General features: G+C 43.0%; 1 protein-coding gene across 1 annotated transcript in view; it reads left to right on the forward strand.

The window, feature by feature from the left end:
• KDM5B (lysine demethylase 5B) overlaps positions 1-20421 on the forward strand; it is a 90491-nt gene extending 70070 nt beyond the window's left edge. The window contains exons 17-27 of the mRNA XM_049770583.1: positions 1198-1348; positions 1497-1611; positions 2914-3269; positions 5134-5272; positions 7335-7514; positions 8473-8631; positions 11864-12349; positions 13589-13700; positions 15104-15258; positions 17943-18263; positions 18778-20421. Coding sequence (XP_049626540.1) covers positions 1198-1348; positions 1497-1611; positions 2914-3269; positions 5134-5272; positions 7335-7514; positions 8473-8631; positions 11864-12349; positions 13589-13700; positions 15104-15258; positions 17943-18263; positions 18778-18915 — 2312 coding nt within the window. The 3' untranslated portion in view covers positions 18916-20421. The remainder of the gene's footprint in view (positions 1-1197; positions 1349-1496; positions 1612-2913; positions 3270-5133; positions 5273-7334; positions 7515-8472; positions 8632-11863; positions 12350-13588; positions 13701-15103; positions 15259-17942; positions 18264-18777) is intronic.

Below are 20421 nucleotides of genomic sequence, written 5' to 3' on the forward strand. Positions count from 1 at the left end.
TGATTTGGAGCCACACCAACTGTGTGTTCAGGGCTCTGTGCTCAGGAATCATTCCTGGCAAGCTTCAATGGCCACATGAGTTACCAAGATTCTTTCTCTTCTGGGACCACAGCTCCCGATAATGCATGCCCTTTGTTTATATATGTAACATGCCCCATCCTTGTTGTATTTTTGGTTATGCTCAGTAATAAGGTTTGAAAACCAGTTAATTATGATAGGTTACACAAAAACGGCTGGTCTGATCACTGAGATAAAAGACCAACTAAATAGATGACCTCTTACAGGCATCTTGATGGCATGTATAGATGTGCCTGCTTCCTTCACAACTAATGAAATGCAAGAAGTGCTCGTTGGGCATTTCCACTGATATTCAGCTTGGTGGGATGTACCTGAAGTTTCAACTGCTTGGGCCCTGCCAGGCAGAGTTACTGGAGCCTCATACTGGGCTACTCAGCCAAACTGTGACTAGCTGGGATGCCCTGAGTCCTTGGGTCATCAAGGTCCAGAGCAATAGTACAGCAGTACGGCATTTGCTTTGCATGTGGCACACATCAGATGACCCAGGCTTGATTCCTACCATTCTATTTGGTCCCCTGTGCCTTCCAGGAGCGATTTCTGAGTGCAGAGCTAGTAGTAACCCCTGAGCCAAAAACCCTGTTTTTGGGTATGGCCCCAAAACAATAAAACAAAAAAGTCACTGCACATGGAAACAAAGTTGAATGGAAATTTATTAATGATACAAAACTTTAGAAGCATTTTACTTAATTGATGTATAATGTAGGTTTTGTTTCTCCTTTATTTTGTAAATCTTTGCTCCATATCTCTCAGTCCTAAGTGTTGGGGATTGAACCTGCACCTCTGCTCTAACTCTTTGAATCATCTCCCTGGCCCTAACTTCTGCTTTAAAATTATATCTGTAGATCAAGGGGCCGGAGAGATAGAATGGAGGTGTAGGGTATTTGCCTTGCATACAGAAGGACCTTGCTTCAAATCTGGGCATCCCATTTGGTTCCCTGAGCCTGCCAGGAGTGATTTCTGAGCGTAGAGCCAGGAGTCACCCCTGAGTGCTGCTGGGTGTGACCCAAAAACCAAAAAAAAATTTTTTTTATATCTGTACATCAATACTTAAAGAATTCTTTATATTGATAGTTTAATAAATGTGCCAGTTATAAATCATGATCTATTCTTTATCCATAGGCCTCATCAGTTTTAAAGCTTTAATTGAAGAATCTGAAATGAAGAAATTCCCAGATAATGACCTTCTGCGTCACCTTCGCTTAGTCACGCAAGATGCAGAAAAATGTGCCTCTGTGGCACAGCAGCTGCTTAATGGCAAAAGGCAAACTAGGTGTGTTCTTCTGAGTCTTGTGGCAACACTTCAAAACCTGTTGTGACAGGATTCTCTACCCTGCATTCCTGTTATATTGGGACTTGGGAATGGTGCATATATGGATATCTATGTTCTCATGGCTTTCTTTGGCCTCTTCTTTGTGTAGGTATCGATCTGGTGGAGGGAAATCCCAAAATCAGCTGACAGTAAATGAGCTCCGGCAGTTTGTGACACAGCTGTATGCTCTTCCATGTGTCCTCAGCCAGACACCATTACTAAAGGTACTATAGGACCTGGGGAGGGTCCTTCAGTGACATACTTAGTAAAAATCTATGTGCATGTTAGTAATCTAACCAGCTAATTGGATTACCAGGTGTGACCAAAGGTTGATTTAAAGTTTTCTTTGAAATTGACTACTAGTGCCTTGGAGTTGGGTTGTTTTATATTTGTTTCCCTTCTTCTCTCTTATTTATGCCACCCTTGGCAGTGCTCAGGTATTACTCCTGGCTCTGTGCTTAGGGACCATTTCAGGTGGTGCTCAGGAGATTATAAGGGGTTCCAGGGATTGAACCTGGGTCAGCCCTACTGACTGTGCCATCTACCCAGTCCTTAGTAGGAGGTGTGTTTGATAGTCCCCTGTTGTAGCTGTTGCTTATGCGTTCACTTCTGTATTACTGAAACTAAGTGAGAAGAAAGACTTAGGGGATTTGTGAAGGTTCTAAGCATGAGATTAATACTTTGATTAAACAATCTTTTTGTTTTGGGGCCATACCTGGAAGTACTCAGGAATTACTCCTGGCAGGCTCAGGGGACCCTATAGGATGCCAGAGATCACACTTGGGTTGGCCACGTGCAAGGCAAATGACCTATCCACTGTGCTATCTCTTTGGCCTCTGAAACAATCTTTTTTTTTAAATTTTTTAAACATTTACATTATTTAGGTTTTGGGGCCACACCCAGTTTCTCAGGGGTTACTCTTGGCTTTGTGCTCAGAAATCACTCCTGGAAGACTCGGGACAGTGTGGGATGCTGGGAATCGAACCCGGGTTCATCCTGGATTGGCCACGTGCAAGGCAAATGCCCTACCACTATGCTATTGATCCGGCCTTTGAATTCTTTTTTTTTTTTTTTTTTCTGTTTTTTGTTTTTGGGTCACACCCGGCGGTACTCATACTGTATAGTACTATATAGGGGTTACTCCTGACTGTGTGCTCAGAAATAGCTCCTGGCAGGCACGGGGTACCATATGGGACACCAGGATTCGAACCAACCACCTTTTGGTCCTGGATCGGCTGCTTGCAAGGCAAACGCCACTGTGCTATCTCTCCAGGCCCTGAATTCATATTATTTATTTATTTATTTATTTATTTATTTATTTATTTTTGGTTTTTGGATCACACCCGGCAGTGCTCAGGAGTTAATCCTGTCTCTCCCGCTCAGAAATGGCTCCTGGCAGGCTCCAGGGGACCATGTGGGATGCTGGGATTCTAACCACCACCCTTCTGCATGCAAGGCAAACACCTTACCTTCATGCTATCTCTCCGGCCTCCTCATTTTTTAATTTTTTAAAAAATGTGTTTTAGGATCTCCTGAATCGTGTAGAAGAATTTCAGCAGCAGAGTCAGAAGCTGCTTTCTGAAGAAATGCCCAGTGCTGCTGAGCTGCAGGACTTGCTGGATGTCAGCTTTGAGTTTGATGTGGAGCTTCCACAGCTTACAGAGATGCGTGTTCGTCTAGAGCAGGCCCGCTGGCTTGAAGAGGTGCAGCAGGCCTACCTAGACCCCACTTCACTGACGTTAGATGATATGAGACGCCTCATAGACCTAGGAGTGGGTCTGGCCCCGTACTCAGCAGTGGAGAAAGCGATGGCACGGCTTCAGGAACTGCTCACGGTGTCAGAGCACTGGGATGACAAAGCCAAGAGTCTTCTCAAGGCCAGGTAAAGGGCAACCTCCCGAACCCCTCCTCATCCCCATCCCTGCCAGTCCGTCCGTTGGGGAATATTAGGTAATGGGTCTGTCTTAAAGTACAGAGCACAGTTATTCCAGCATGGTAAGTTTTTTTTTTAATAGCTGCAGCTGTGTATGTAGAGCACATGTATATAAATAGATGCAGGAATGGGGCTTAATTTGGAATTTCAGCAAAAGGATACTAATTTTTCTTACCTGTTATGAAAGTGTTGATAGATGTGTCTTTTCTGAGGATGATCTGAGGAAATTTCCTGGACCACCTTACAATACCTTCTTTGAAAAAAAAATTTCTAAGTAGAAGTATTTAAAACCACAGTTAAGGGGCCAGATAGATAGCCCCATTTGATAACCAGAACTACATGAACCCCTGAGTGTGTGTGTCTTCAACTCAAGTTGAGGGACTAGGCCACCTCTGGCACTGCAGGACCCACTCGACACCACAAAACTGGGCACTCCCATTGAACCACAGGCTGGTTAGTAGAGAATTGTGGGAGGACTATAAATTTATACTGTTGATAAATAATTCAGGACCCTCCATACTAGTATTAGAGCTTAAATTGAATTCTTCTGCTCTTCCGTTCTTTTTTGTTTGTTTTTGTTTTTGGGTTACACCCAGCAGCTCTCAGGGGTTGTTACTCCTGGCTCCACGCTTATAAATCGCTCCTGGCAGGCTCGGGGGACCATATGGGATGCTGGGATTCGAACCACCGTCCTTCTGCATGCAAGGCAAATGCCTTATCTCTGTGCTATATCTCCGGCCTGTTCCACTCTTGTGAGCTTTATGATATAGTCAATATTATAAACTACCAAAAAAATAAATAAAAAAGTTATCGGCATCCTTCAGTAATCAAAAGTAATGGTCACTGAAGAAAGAAGGTGGGAGTTTTTGATATTTTACTTTGGAGTATGTCAATATCTTGGTATACTTGCTGAATATCATGGGGACCCCTCAGTGCTCAGGCTCGTTCTGTTCTGGTCAGGGATTGCTTTTATGGGGGGCACTGGGAATCAAACTTGGGCCTTCTGCATGCAAGGCAGCTTCATTCAGCCCATGGCTAAATGGAGATTTCAGAGCATTTTAATTTTCTTGCCAAAAACTAGAAGTTTTTTGTTTTTTGTTTTTTTTTTTGGGGTTTTTGTTTGTTTGTTTGGGTTTTTTGGGTCACACCCGGCAGTGCTCAGAGGTTATTCCTGGCTCTATGCTCAGAAATCGCTCCTAGCAGGCTCTGGAGACCATATGGAATGCCGGGATTTGAATCACCGACCTCCTGCATGCAAGGCAAATGCCTTACCTCCATGCTATCTCTCCGGCCCCGAAACTAGAAGTTTTAATAGTATATAGTTTTCACATAGTTGCTGAACAACTTCCCACAAGTAGAAGTGCATCCTAAACTCAGGCATGAGTGGAATTTACATAATTTGTCTTAGTCTTAACCCTCCACCGCCCCAACTATATTTCTGATGCATGGGAGGCCATGTAACGCTGGCAGTTGAACCCAGGGCTTCTGCATGCAAGTCATGTTCCCAGCTCATTGAGCTTTCTCCTTAGTTTGATGCTGCCATTCGGTTCTAGTTTATTTAAAATAATGAATTTTTTGACATAATGAATTCTGTTGGAAATGATGTTATTTTGTGTGTGATGCTACACTGGTGATGCATCAGGGAGTTTATGGCGTCCCAGTAGAACCTCACATGAAAGATTTGATTGTGTGTTGAACCAGTCAAGTTATGTCCCTTGCCCCTGAAGTGACTTTCCTGGTCATCTTGTTAAACCATAAGAAAAACGAACCACCATTGCCAGTGCTCAGTGGTGTTTGTATCTCATTTGTCCAGACCTCGGCATTCTTTGAATAGCCTTGCTACGGCAGTGAAGGAGATTGAGGAGATCCCTGCATACCTGCCCAGTGGCGCAGCTCTGAAGGACTCTGTGCAGAAAGCCAAGGACTGGCTTCAGGATGTAGAAGCCCTGCAGGTTAGTTAAAATATAAATGCTGAATGTATAAGTGCATCAGTTAAGGAAGATTGGATAATTGGAGGTTACATGTTGTACCTCAATTCAGTATTTGGGATTGACTGAATAGATGTTCATACTATTCCCACATAACTAAAGCTATCAAAAAAATATTTTTGTTTTTGGGCCACACCTAGTGGCAATCAGGTTACTCCTGGTTCTGCACTCAGAAATCACTTTTGGCAAGCTCAGGACCATATAGGATGTTAGGGATCAAACCCGGGTCCCTCTTGGGTCGGCTGAGTGCAAGACAAATGCCCTACTGCTGTGCTATCGCTTTGGGACTGGTCAAGAATATTTTTTTTTAAGTGGCTTGTTGTTGTTATTATTTTTTGTTTTGAGGCCATACCTAGTGATGCTCAGAGTTATTTCTGGTTCTGCACTCTGTAGTCACTCTTGTTGAGAGTCAGGGGACCCTAGGGAATGCCAAGAATTGAATCCAGATGAACCACACAAAACAAATTCCATGCCTGCTGTACTATCTCTCTAGTCCCTTAACTCTAATTTAAAGCTTAGATAATTTTAGGGTAACTTGGGAGCCTCCCACAATAGTTGGTTAGGAATCTAAAAAAAAGCCAAAAGTAAGTTCCCAAAGATGGAGTTTTTGGGACTAAAGTGATGGTACAGTGATAGGGCGTTTGCCTTGCAAGCTGCTGACTCGGGACAGACCCGGTTTTGATCCCTGGCATCCCCTATGATCCTCTGAGCCTGCCAGGGGTGATTTCTGAGAGCAGAGCCAGAAATAACTTCAAGCGCTGGTGAGTGTGGGCACACCCTCCCACCCCCAAATTAAAGGAATAACTATAAAGTCTGTGAAATAGGGTCAGAGGGAGATGGCTTCAAGGGCTGGAATGTATAGTTTGTATGCAAAAATCCTGGTTCAACCCCAAGCACTGCATGGTCCCCAAACACTGCTGGTTGGGGCCTAGAATGTTGCCGTCAGCATTGACAGTTTTCTGTCTTCTCAAAAATGACCTGTAGAGTGTATTGACTATAGAAGAGTAATCCTGTGGTGTGTTCCACTTAATCAGTGTCTTCTCTTTTGTATTATCTCAAAGTGGAAGTTAATTTCAAAATCTTTGTGCTCCAAGGTAATAAATATTGAGTGATAATGGATGTGTTATATTACAAAACATCAAAAAATAGATATTTTAGGTACACTAGTGCTACCTACCCATACCTCAACCCAGATACATTTGATCTATTTGTTGTTTGGGGAGATACATCTGCCAATGCTCAGGGGTTATTCCTGACTACACTCAGGAATCACTCCTGCCAGACTCGGGGGACCATATAGGATGCCTGAGATTAACTTGGGTTGGCCACGTGCAAGGCAAGTGTCTCCCCACTGTATTATCTTTCTGATAGTAAAATGATGTTTTTATTTTACAATCCTGATGTTTTTGTTTTAATATACTATTTGGGCACTTTATTCTGTAGCCAGCAAGTTCTGAAAGCTCATTAGAAATGCAAGTTCATAAACTAACAAGTTCCTAACTGAACTGGTTATCTTGGTTGGGGGGCTAGAAACAGTGCAGATAGGCTGTCCATATGATAGGAATGGTCAAGTTTGTGAGTCAATAGACTTTTTGTTTATTGCTTTAATTTATCATTGAAGAGTTTGGATGTAGTACAATACATGTTGTTACTTTATTATGTAGGTCATGATAAAAAGTCTTTGATATTTTACATTTTGTTAAGTGTTTTTTTTTTCTCCCCAATCTTTAGGAACCAACATGGCAGGTGAATTTAGAAGGGAATATAGTAGTCATTATAAAATAGAGAACCAATTATCCCTTTGTATTTAGGGCCTAGCATTAGGCTGAGGACCTAGCACAAAATCCAGTTTTTTTCTTTTAGGTATTCACCACACCTCAGCCACAATTGTTTAATTACCAGGTTTTGTTAATAGCTGACCATAAACTCAGTGTTTTGGAATTATGAAACACTTAACCTGAAGTATGTTTTCCTCATTTTACGTATGGGCTTATATTTTTCTGCAATGATTTTTCTTACTTACTAGGTTGGAGGACGTGTACCAGTTTTAGACACACTTGTAGAACTTGTTACCCGGGGCCGAGCTATCCCGGTCCATCTGAATTCTCTACCAAGACTGGAGTTGCTAGTAGCTGAGGTTCAGGCTTGGAAAGAATGTGCTGCTAACACATTCTTGACTGAGAATTCTTCATATTCTCTCTTGGAGGTAAGTTTGCAAACATCTGTGTAAAGGGTCTTAGAAAAACAACCAGTCCCTTCATGAAGGTATCAATGAAGGAATCAATGATATTATTTGAGTTGTTTTCAGTAGAGCTAGAGTTACTCTTCTAAGCTTCTAGCATAATGGCGTTTCCTGGGTAGGCAGACATAGGATAACATTTGATATCTATGAAGAAGGTTTATCATCCAAGTTCCCCAGTCTGTGTTGAAATTGGACTTTTAGCCAGAACCATGTTTTATTACATGCCTCCTTTCCTTCCCCCTTTTTTGGTTGTTGTCGTGACCTGGGGTCACATGCTTGGCCACTGCACCTGGGAGGTCCTGTGCATTTCTTTCTGCCATGTAATAGCAGGTGGTGGTATGCACATGTGGGGCAGTATTGGACTGCTATAGTGCCTTCTACTTTATAGGCAGGTATTCTGTCCCTGAGCTACAGCCAGGACCCCATGTTGTCTACCTTTATAGGCCTGATTGCCTGGTTGCCTCTGTCTCATGAAAGTTTCATGCTTATACCTTCTGTGTCATTTATACACTGTTATTTGTCATGCACTGCGGCTGAATTAATAACAGATCACTTTCGTTTTTGGGCCAATCCTCAGGATTACTCCTGCTTTACACTCTGGAATCAGTCCTGGCAGACTTGGGGGTTCATGGGATGACAGAAATCAAGCCTGTGTTGGCTGTTTGTAAGGCAAGTGCCTTACCTGCTATAGCCCCTGATCACATTTTTATTGACAGTTGAAGTCTCAAAACCAAGTGAATCTTTTTGAGTTTTCCTTTTCCCTCCCTTGCCCTCTGGTTATCCCTTTGTAGTGGAGAAAGTTCCAAAGAAAATGTAAATAGTAAGACATTTACAACCTCACTGCTTAGATTTATTTTAGAGTCTTTGCTAATGATTTGTCTGAAATTTCTTTTACTGGTGATTGTACTTTGTCCCACATTAGGTTCTGTGTCCTCGGTGTGATATTGGCCTTTTGGGATTGAAGAGAAAGCAGAGAAAGGTAAAGGAACCATTGCCCAGTGGGAAGAAGAAAAACACCAGATTAGAAAGTCTGAGTGACCTGGAGAGAGCTTTGACGGAAAGTCCAGAAACCGCTTCCGCTGTATGTTGTGGGATCTTCTCTTCCTTTTTTGTTTGTGGGGATGGGGAAGGCGATCTCTAACCCTTTTCTGCTCTTGTGGAAGGCAGGTGAAAGTGAACTTTCACCAACAAGGCTTAGTAGGAATTGTCAGCTGTAAGTTTTACTGGAAGATGTACAGAGATCAGGGAAAAAGCTTCCCAGTCTGAGTCCTAGACAGGAGACAGTCCTCCCAGTCTGTGGGATAGTCCTGGAATACACATTAAGGATTTCAGGACCAGCATAGGCAAACTATATTATAACCTCAGATTTATAGTGAGTAATATACTTAAAAACATGCTGGATTTTTTTTAATAACATGCACTATTGATTAAAAGATTTTCCATCTTCAAGATGGAAACAACTAGCTGTTTTAGTGAGCACAGTATGGGTAAAAAAAAAAAGACATCTGGATAATTTGGTTGCTTTATTTTATTAAAAAAATTTTTTTTTTCTATTTGGTTTCTGGGCCACACCCCTTGATGCTCAGGGATTACTCCTGTCTGCATTCAGAAATTGCTCCTGGCTTGGGGGACCATATGGGATGCCGGGGGATTGAACTGTGATTCATACCACTTGAGCCACCACTCCAGTCTTATTAAAAATATTTTTTATTGGTCTGTAATTGACACATAACATTAATTATATTCACATGTACTCACAAGATTATTAGTACAGCATAATGATTTAATCTATGAGTATATTGTGAAATGATAACCCAAGAAGTGTGGTTATACCTATCACTTATCATTTCAAACTATTTACTTACGCTGCGATATTTTAAGATCTCATCTCCCACTTTCAAATATGCAGATGCTTTTTTATTGATTATTGATAAAGGGCCAGAAAGAGAGAGTACAGTAGGAAAGTTGCTCTCCTTGTATCCTATATGGTCCCCTGAGCATCAGCAGTATTGATCTCTGACTGCAGAGCCAGGAGTAAGCCCTTGCACAGCCAGATGTGGCCCAATAAAACAAAAGCAAGCAGATAAAAAGAATTGATAAAAGGAACAGGTCCTATAGTCTTTAATCTTTGTTTCTAAGGGGAAACCTTAGCTTTTTTTTTTTTTTTTTTTTTTGGTTTTTGGGCCACACCCTGCATTGCTCAGAAATAGCTCCTGGCAGGCCCAGGGGACCATATGGGACACCGGGATTCAAACCAACCACCTTTGGTGCTGGATCGGCTGCTTGCAAGGCAAACGCCACTGTGCTATCTCTCTGGGCCCAGGAAACCTTAGCTTTAAAATCAATGCTTTGGGGAATCAGAGTGATAGTAATAGTACAGCAGGCAGTTTGCCTTGCATGTGGGCAATACCCGGCTCCTACATGATTGATCCCTCTGCATCCTACATGATCCCTTGAGTCAGCCAGGAATAATTCCTGAGCACAGAACCAGAAGTAACCCCTGAGCACCATCTGTGCCCCACCCCCAAAAAAATACAGCAAAAAAAATTCTTGCTTTCCTGTAAAGTAGTAGAAGAGGACTTGAGTGGTTTGGTTTGTCCTTTTTTGTTCTGCTGCCACTCCCGGCTATATGGGGACTCTGGTGCCAGGAGCAACCTGGTACTCCAGTGTTTTTGTTTTGTTTTTGTTTTTGATTTTGTTTTTGTTTGGTTTTTGGGCCACACCTGGCAGTGCTCAGGGGTTACTCCTGGCTGTCTGCTCAGAAATAGCTCCTGGCAGGCACGAGGGACCATATGGGACACCGGGATTCGAACCAACCACCTTTGGTCCTGGATCGGCTGCTTGCAAGGCAAATGCCGCTGTGCTATCTCTCCGGGCCCACTCCAGTGTTATTTTAATATAATTAGATAGTTCACTTGTATTTGGTAGGGCGATGGTGACGCCTTTCTTGGTTCTGCCTGGCTCCTGCAGCTGGGCCTGGCGGGTCTGAGATTGCAGGGTGACAGCGGAGAAGTTCACAAAGCTGGCAGATGAAGTTCCAGGAGTCAGCCAGCTATATTTCACAGTCTAACCATCATGTACATTTCCTCATGTGGCTTCTATGCTAAGCCTTTTCCAAGCCGCCACTTCTCTGCTCCTTCTCTGGCCTCTTGGCCTATCTCCCCCTTTCAGCTGCTCCCCAGGCCTTCTTGCTGACTGACTCCCTCTTTACTGACTCTAATTCTCTTTATTCTCTCCCTCCCTCCAGGCAGACTCCTCTACCTGCCTATTCCAGGTGTGGGGGTTCTCATCATTCAGATGGGGATAAACAAGAAGTTGGGGAGGGGTACACACTGAGCAAGAACTACTATTTATTCTATATCTAATATGTTCAGTATGAGGTGCTTAGACAATTTTGGTCAAATCTTTATGGAAGAGCTCAAAGGCCTGGAACATGTTCCTTGCTTGCAGGAGGTGTCAGGTTCAATTCTGGGCACTACACAGTCCCCTGAGCAGTGCTGGGGTGCCCCAGACAGAGTGGGATAAGGATACATGTTGACTTTGTCTGTGTTTTCAAATCATTCAGGCAGGTTAATTGAACTTGGAGCTTTCCCAGACCTCTCTCTTTATAGTATGAACACAAAAACAACTCGCATTTGTCTTTTTCCTAAAGATAATGTGTATTTGCATGTGTGGATGTTTGGGAGCAAGTATGGTTTTTCATTTTATCCTAAGGGGTCCAGCACACATAATGCCTCAATTTAAGGGCAGTAATACTCTAGTATGCAGTAGGTCCTGTAGGAGACCTCCTGTCAAAAGTAGTTTTCTATGGAGGACAGAGTGCTAATGGAATTTAAAACAAGTTTAGAGCTTTAGAAATCATTTCATGCAAAATGTGAAAAATAAGTAAATTTAGTAAGTAAATATAATGAATAATTTACTTACCTAATAAGTAAGTAAAACACATTTGCTCAGATTTATTTGCGATAGGCCAGGCAAGAATGTTCTGTTGCATAGCTCTGATGTGAGCATTATCACAGCCCTGTGTGAAATGTGTCTGATGCACATTTCATTCAGTTGATACACTGGGAATCTAGCTGCAGTTCAGTATTATGCTGACAGTCACTCATTAGCTTACTGAGATGGTTGGAATGTGAAGAATGTTTAGAACCCTTATCAGTTTTCTCCTCTTTTCTTCCTCTCTCTCTTTCCTGTGAGTACTTTTTATCATTAGGTCAGCTTCTAACCTGCAGCTTCTGTACTTGCCCAGTGGCACTCATGAGTTCGGAAAGGCCAGCTTTTGACTGCATTGTCCTTGATTGTTGCCCTTCTAGATGGCGACACTCGGGGAGGCTCGCCTCAGAGAGATGGAGGCCCTGCAGTCTCTCAGACTAGCCAACGAAGGGAAAGTGCTGTCGCCTGCTCAGGACGTGGAAATGAAAGTCTGCGTCTGCCAGAAGGCCCCGGCTGCTCCCATGATCCAATGTGAACTGTGCAGGGATGCTTTCCACACAAGCTGTGTGGCTGTGCCCAGTGTCCCCCACGATCTGCCCATGTGGCTCTGTCCCCACTGTCGGCGGTCGGAGAAGCCACCGCTTGAGAGGATACTGCCCCTGCTGGCATCCTTGCAGCGCATCCGAGTCCGCTTACCCGAGGGAGACGCACTTCGCTATATGATTGAGAGAACCGTGAACTGGCAACATAGAGCCCAACAGCTGCTCTCGTCAGGGAATCTTAAGTTTGTGCAAGATGGCGCAGGCTCCGGACTGTTCTCTAGCAGATGGCAGGCTTCAGTGGCACAGGGGGCAGAGGCCAACAAGGTGAGTTGGCACCGAGCTCTGCTGCTGCTCCCTTGCTAATGGCTCACTTTGGGGCTTGGCTCCCAGTTAGCCAGCCAGCTGGCCGAGCTGGCTCTCAGGTTTGCTGTTCGTGAGGAGTGGGTTTTACTTTGTTCTGTTTAACCTCAATTTTCCCATTTCTGTATATAAATCCATAGGTATATGCTTACTAATAGGCATTTTTGCTGGATTAGATTTTTTCCTCCTGCTTCCTCTTGTAGTAAGGATATTGGGGATTCCCTCCTGCCCTTTGAGGCAGATCAGTATTGGCGTGTCTGAGCCAAGTCCTCCCACAAGGTAGCGGCCTCCGTCTTTCTCCAGTTCTTTGTTCTTCTGTCAGAGTCAAGTTCTGTGCCAAGGCTGGGCAGGCAGTTTTCTGTTTTCCTGGCAAAGCAGGTGCAGAGATTGCAAGGATACATATGGAAACATGTGACAGGAAATCAGAGATAAGAACAAGAAGTGAATCTCAGTCATGTTTTATTTTGCCTCCACTCTGAGAAACAGAGACTGGTACTCAGCAAAGGATGGATTAAATGGTATTTTTTCAGTTAAGTTCTGGTTCCTAGGGCATCTTACATCTTATAAGAGGGATTTACTCTAGTGAATCAAAGGAAAGAATACGGCAGCCTCTTACTTGTTCATGTGAGGCGATAGAAATGTTGGTTTTTTTTTTTTCTAGCCCCCATTGTTGGACAGTGATGTTGAGTGTGCTGCTGGGGCTCACAGTTAACTGTTTATGGCCCCAGGAATCTTACCTGGGTGTCTGGTAGTAGGTGGGACAGGTCGATGCTGGCCTCTGTGCATACAGAGCACGTGCCAGCCTCAGTCACGGCCCTGGCTCAGTGTCCTTATTGCACTGAGAAACACTGGAGAACCAGAGAGAGCTGAGTGTGAAGGACACTTAAGAGCATCTGTGTTAGATCACAGTCTTCATAGATCATAGAGATTCAAAGGCTTTATGGTTTATTGCTATTCATAACATAAATGGTTTTGTTTGCCTTTTCACCTCTGAAATCAGATCTGGTAAAAAACATAGAAAATTTGGTGGTCATAATTAATTGATCTGACCAGACCTAAGATACCAGGAAAACTCAGTTTTGGGAAGTCAAGTCTTCCTCTTCTCTGGTTTCCTATTCCCAGACCCTGGGTACTTTTACTGTACCAGTAGATGCATTTTTAATTCCAAAAAAAAGCCTTAATAAAAGTGTTTTTCTTTCATAGGTCTCTCAACCAACTGGCACAACATCCTTTGCTTTGCCTGAAGATTGGGACAACAGAACCTCATATTTACACTCTCCCTTCTCTACTGGTCGCTGTTGTATCCCTCTTCATGGTTTGTAGTTGGCTTTTTAAAAAATGTTTGAGGGGCTGGAGAGATAGTAACACTGCGTAGGATGCTTACATTGCGTGTGGCCAACTTGGGCTGGATCCTTGGTTCCCCATAATTGTCTCCTGAGGCCAGAAGTGATCCCTAAGCATATAGCCAGGAATAAGCCCTTATCACTGCTGGTTATGACGCCAAAATTAAAAAAAAAAAAAGTTAAATATTACATTAAGCCTGGGATAGTAACAAGATTTTGTAGCAGACTTTTTTTTTTTTTTTTGTAAATGGTCAGCTACTTTTAAAGGTGGTTTTAGGTCTTGGAGAAAGACTTCAACAGGTAGTCTTGCACATGGTCTACCTGGTTTAAATCTCCAACTCAAGTGATTCCTCACATAGCACCAGGACTGATTCTTGAATGCAGAGCCAGGAATGAGTAACCACGTGGTGTGACCCCAAAAATAAATCCAACAGAATTGTATCTCCAAATGTAAGCTGGATTTTCAAAATAGATGAAGGTTTATAAACACAAAGGAAATAGAAATTTATTTTATTTGTATTGCTTTTAGGAATCAAAGTTAATCCTGTTGATTAAATATCAAGTATTTTGGGGATTCTTCAGCCTTATCTACTAAATAAAGCTGATATCTCCTGGAAAAAAAAAATCAAGTATTTTAGTCAGATTTTTAAAGTTAGTTTTCTTGTTACTTCAGTACTTAAGAACTCTTGTGGAAAACCTTAAAAATAACCTCCTTGGGCCCGGAGAGCTAGCACAGCGGCGTTTGCCTTGCAAGCAGCCGATCCAGGACCAAAGGTGGTTGGTTCGAATCCCAGTGTCCCATATGGTCCCCCGTGCCTGCCAGGAGCTATTTCTAAGCAGACAGCCAGGAGTAACCCCTGAGCACCGCTGGATGTGGCCCCAAAACCATATATATATAACACCTCCTTAACTTAAAAATAACCCTGATAGTCCTCTATAATGACTTTCCCATGAGTTCAGCCTAGAGCTGCAATTATATCCAGAATATGTCTAGTAAATATGTCTAGTAAAGAGTTACTTGATTCACGCCTGGGCTGAATTTTTATTTTTATGATTATGCCCTAACATAATAAAATATTATGCTATTGAAGATTGTCAAGACATACAGTATCACTTCTGCATTAGCAATAAACTCAAGAAATGGAATTTAGTGTGAGATTCATGTTTACCTCTTGATTAAAATTCTAGGCAAATGTAGTGTGAGGTCTCTTACTTACATTGTGGCTTAGAAATATTACATGAACTTCAGCTGAGTGTAAAAGGTCAGAATTGTAGTGGTATAAGGAATAGTCCTGCTTATCTGGCAGGACTAAGATGCAGGGCTCACTGGGAAATAACTAATGTGATCCGTTATGGCTTGTTTACTTTTTCATAGGTATTAGTCCAGAAGTGAATGAACTGTTGATGGAAGCCCAGTTGCTCCAGGTATCCCTTCCTGAAATTCAGGAACTTTACCAGACTTTACTCACAAAACCAAGCCCTCCTCAGCAAACTGACCGGAGCTCACCAGTCAGACCCAGCAATGAGAAGGTAAGTGCCTGAAAGGCAGCTCAGGAAGCAACATGCCAGGCAGCCAGTGTACTTTGAGAGGCACTGCTCCTGATGTGGTTGAAATTGAGTTAAGGAGATATTGTCTTCAATTGAGAAAGAGAAGTGGATCTCTAGTCTGTCCTGATCTTCAGGCAGAAAAGGCACACAGTTCAGATTTTATTTTTAAGGATGTAAAAGGTCAAAATTGTAGTGGTAAAAGGAACAAGCCTGTTTATCTACCAATTTCTTCCATTTCTGTTAAGGTATGATGATTCAGAATTCTATTAATAATAGTTTCATGCATAATAGTGTCTGGTACCCACATCTACTGATGTGTGTCCCTTTCCTCTACCAGTATCCCATGTTACCCTCCCTGGGCTTCCAAACTAGGCAAGCTTAGTTGTGTAGCCTACTCTGAGAGGTTCTCTTGTTTTTGGCCCTGTCATATTCCCTTACTTTGTTTGATCATTCTATGTTTGTCCCTCTCCTTACTTCTTACTTTACTCAGCAGTTACCATCTAGTTCTCTAGTTCCGTATAAGTAGCAGCAAATTGCATCATTTCATCTTTTTGGGGGTTACTCCTGGCTCTGCACAAAGGAAGAATTACTCCTGTTAAGCTCAGGGGACAATATGGGATGATAGGAATTAACCCAGGTTGGCTGTGTGCAAGGCAAGTATCCTACCCACTGTTCTATCCTTTTTATCTTATAGCTGAGTAATATTTCATTGGGTATAGACACCATAATTTTAGGACAAAAAAAATTGTAGACAAAAGATGGAAGCATTTCTTTCATCAACTTTAAATTTTATTTTAAAGGTATAGTAGTTAAGACACTATGGTACAGGAATAAAATTGAGCAGAATTAAGAGCCCAGAGACAGGATCCTTAGGTATATGTGGACAGCTAATCTTTGCAAAGGAGCAAGGAAAGCCTCTTCAAAACATGGTGTCAGCCACTTGTAGAAAACCAAACTCACAATTTACACATAAGTCAATTCAGAATTCAAGTTCAGTATCAGACCTTGATACATAGATTACATGAGAAAAACACAAACAGAACCCTTCTTGAAATTGAAGCTTGCGGCATCTTCAGTGACTCAGTGACACTGGCCAGACAGATGAAAATGTGATTGTAGATAGACGTAAAAACTTTAAAATTGGGGTTGGAGCGATAGCACAGCGATAGGGCATTTGCCTTGTACACGGATGACCCGGGACAGACATGGGTTCAATCCCTGGCATCCCATATGGTCCCCGAGACTACCAGGATCGATTTCTGAGCTCAGAGCCAGGAGTAACCCCTGAGCACTGCTGGGTGTGGCACAAAAAAACAAAATAAGATAAAATAAAGATATTAGTCAGCATCTTAAATGCTTTATATAACTCTACTAGCCCTAATAAGATAGCTGTTATGAGGACTGTGACTAGACTGAGGATGCCCCTTTTATTTGTTGGTTGTGTGTGTACATACAGGTATATGTACATGAACGCTAAGTTGCATGAAGTGGGGGATAAATTTGACTTTCTATTCCCTAAAGTAGGGGTGTGTGTGAAACGATAGCACAGTGTGTAGAGGGTTTGCCTTGCACACAGCCGACCTGGGTTCGATCCCCTGCATCCCAGGTCACCTGAGCCTGCCAGGAGTAATTTCTGAGTACAGAGCCAAAAGTAACCCCTGAGTGCCACTGGGTATGGTCCAAAAATAACAAAAAGTAGTTAAAGGGCATTCTGTTGCTTCGAGGTAGAGAATGAACTCAGCATTTAAGGTTCCTGAGAAAATAGTGAGTGGTGGCACTAGTTTCATTAGATACGTGAGGGATCATATTGGAATTCTTTTTTTTTCTTTTCTTTTTTTTATTATTACAACAGATTATGGCATCATTACTGATTATGTTAGCATACCTTCCTCCCACTAGTGGTGGGACTGTATGTTTTTATTTATTTATAGTTTGGTAGCCACACTTGTTGGTCCTCAAGGCTTATTCCTGTTTCTCAAATATTTGCTGAAGGATCACTCCCAGCTGTCCTGGGATTCGAATTGGGGTTGACAAGTGCCTCTCTCTTCTCACCCATACTATCTCTCAGGCCCAAGAATAAATGTCCTTAAGGGGAAAGATGTACATAATTGTTAGGAGTCTCTCAAGGATAAAAATAAATTTCTAAATAGAAGGTGTATTCACCAGTTACTTAGTTATCAATCCAGTATAGGCATCTTCCTATCTCCAGGCACTGTTTTGAAAACTAGTCTGATCTCTCTCTTTTTTTTTTTTTTTTTTTTGTTTTGTTTTTGGGTCACACCGGCCGCGCTCAGGGGTTACTCCTGGCTCTACGCTGAGAAGTTGCTCCTGGCAGGCTCGGAACCATATGGGATGCCGGGGTTCGAATCACTGTCCTCCTGCATGCAAGGCAAATGCCCTACCACCATGCTATCTCTCCGGCCCCTACTGGCCCGGTCGTTAACATTTTTTTTTTGCCCATATGCCCTTGATAGAATTAACTCTGAGGTTATTAACCTGGTGAGGGTTAGAATGAACCCTGTGAGATTTTGTAGGGTTTGAAGGGAGGTGGTGGCTATGGAAAGGACCTTGTGTGGCAGTGTTGAGTGGGGGAGCATCCGGTTTCTCATAGAGCTGTTAGGGAAGGAAGCTGTGGCCTAAAGTTGTGTTTGCCCTCTCCTGCCCAGAATGACTGCTGCCGAGGGAAGCGTGATGGAGTCAACAGTCTCGAGAGAAAAGTGAAGAGACGTCTGGAAAGAGAGAGCCGCTCTAGCGAGCGGTGGGATCGAGTTCAAAAAATGCGGACCCCCAAAAAGAAGAAAATCAAACTGAGCCATCCAAAGGACATGAACAGTTTCAAGTTAGAGAGAGAGCGTAGCTATGAATTAGTTCGTTCCGCTGAAACTCATTCCCTACCCTCAGATACATCCTATTCTGAACAGGAGGATTCTGAGGATGAAGATGCCGTCTGCCCAGCTGTGAGCTGCCTGCAGCCAGAAGGAGATGAGGTCAGTGAGGTTTGGGCCATAGAGGACATGCTTTCCCTTAGCTCAGAAACCCTGTAAGCTAGACCTCATCTCGCTGGGTCTTTCTCTTCTGCTTCTCTGCTTTGAGCTGATCTGAATGGATTGCTCAGTCCTCCCCCCACTGATCCTGTGCTTTCACCATCGTTCCTGGGTCTTCTCCCTTTTTCTGAAGAAACTCTTAAAACATGCTTCCCTTTTTCCTTTTCCTGCTTCTCCAGCTTTCACCGTCCCGGCGCTAAGAAGGTGGGAGGGATGCCGATGTAATGCCCTTTTGCTTACTTACCACAGGGCGGCGCTGTCTTAGCCCCAAAGCAGTCACGACTTGAAGAATGGCTTTGACTCGGTTGCTTTGGCTAGTGGGCCAGCTACACTTTTGGCTTAGCGGTTTTGCCAGAAGCCTCAGTGGTGGGACAGTGGCCCTTAGTGGCAAACGGCCTACCAATTTTGAATCACATTTTTCCTCTGAAAACCCCATCTCCCTGCTCTTTGTAACCAGGTGGACTGGGTCCAGTGTGATGGCAGCTGCAATCAGTGGTTTCATCAGGTCTGTGTTGGTGTTTCTCCAGAGATGGCAGAGAAAGAAGACTACATCTGTGTGCGCTGTACTGTGAAGGACGCACCAAGCCGAAAATAAAATACACATGTACACAGACACACAGATACAAACACACACACACCCTTAATGTAATTCAGGACTCCAACCAAGAAGATTTCTTCAATTTCTCAGCAAAACTACAGGACTGGTTTTTAATCCAGCCTGTAAAAGGTGCTATTTCTACTCCTTATGGGATCATTTTTCCAGAACTCTTTGAAAAAAAGAAAAAAAAAAAACTAAAAAAATTTTTGACACTTTTTGTATTTTTTTCCTTAAAAGCTGTTTGTGGTGTTGAGGTTTGAAATGCTGACTGTCTTTTGCAGGGGTTTCCACCAATTTGGAAGTCGTTGGAGCGTGCACCTTCTCGTGTCTAGCATTAAAATCTTACCTCTGACTGGGATTTACCGGCATAAGAGTTTAACTCAATTTCAGTGCCCAGAGGGGCACCAGAAATTCCAGTAAATCCTCATTTGAGGAACTTCTCTCGTGTTTACTCTGTTACGATATTGGGGAACTTACTTTTTTCATTTTGGGGTTTTTGTTTCCTTATCCACTTTTCTTTTTTCTGGTAGACTAGGTTTATTTATCTAAGCAATAACTTCTATGTTGGTTTCAGTGGCTGGAATTAAAACAAACAAAACAAACTTATAAACAGTGTGTTGGTGCTTTAGCAATTGGTCTGATGTGCAGAAGGTGACTGTCGGTCACTATTGGGCTGCTGATGCCGGACCACGGAGGCTGCCCGGGAAGCCGCTGCCAGCGCTGCCCCTCAGCTGATTTTCCCCTATCCCCACCCTGCGCCCTGCTCCTTCCTGGTTTTTTTTTATTTTTGGTAGCTTGTGTCAAATGTTGCCATTATATTGTGGAATAAATCCTTGGTCCTAATAGAACACTAAATGCTGGTCATTTTAGAGCCGTCACCCTATGCTGCTGCTGCCCTCTCCCTCAGTAGACTTTGAGGAGCCAGGGGTGGTTGGGGGGCTCGTATTTGCTTCTGCCTGGCCAGGCTGCACACTAGAAGCGATTTGTATGTCTCTTGCTCTGGTCCCCACAAATAAACAGTCCCCAACCCCTTTCAGACACGGAACCTGTCTCTGAAGCCAGGTTTATTTTGCGTTTTTTTTTGGGAGGCAATGGTTTCCATCTTCCAGTCTGCCCTCTTTGGGAATAATAGTCTTTTTCTGTTGGAATTGGTAGGGAATCTGGTTTAGGGTAAAGGTGTTGAAAGTGAATGCCACATTTTCCGCCTTCCCAGTTTTCTTCTGTCTTCCTCGATCTTGTGGGGGACAGTCCCTAGCTTTTCTTCCTCTTTTTAAGGACCCTGTTTTGCAGTGGAGAAAATGTTCTGGTGAACAGATTCTTGCTCGCTTTATCCTGTTTTATTGCTAATAGATTCCCCCGCACTCTATAGCCATAAACCTAAAGATGGGTAGAACTGGTGGGTCTTTAATAACACAACAACAACAAGACAGCAGTTTGTGATGTAGCAGAGATTTAAATGTATTATCCCCTTTTCTGCAATTAAAATAATTAAATCTTTAAGAA

Source organism: Suncus etruscus, chromosome 3 (genome assembly GCF_024139225.1).
Source record: "Suncus etruscus isolate mSunEtr1 chromosome 3, mSunEtr1.pri.cur, whole genome shotgun sequence".
Taxonomy (NCBI): domain Eukaryota; kingdom Metazoa; phylum Chordata; class Mammalia; order Eulipotyphla; family Soricidae; genus Suncus; species Suncus etruscus.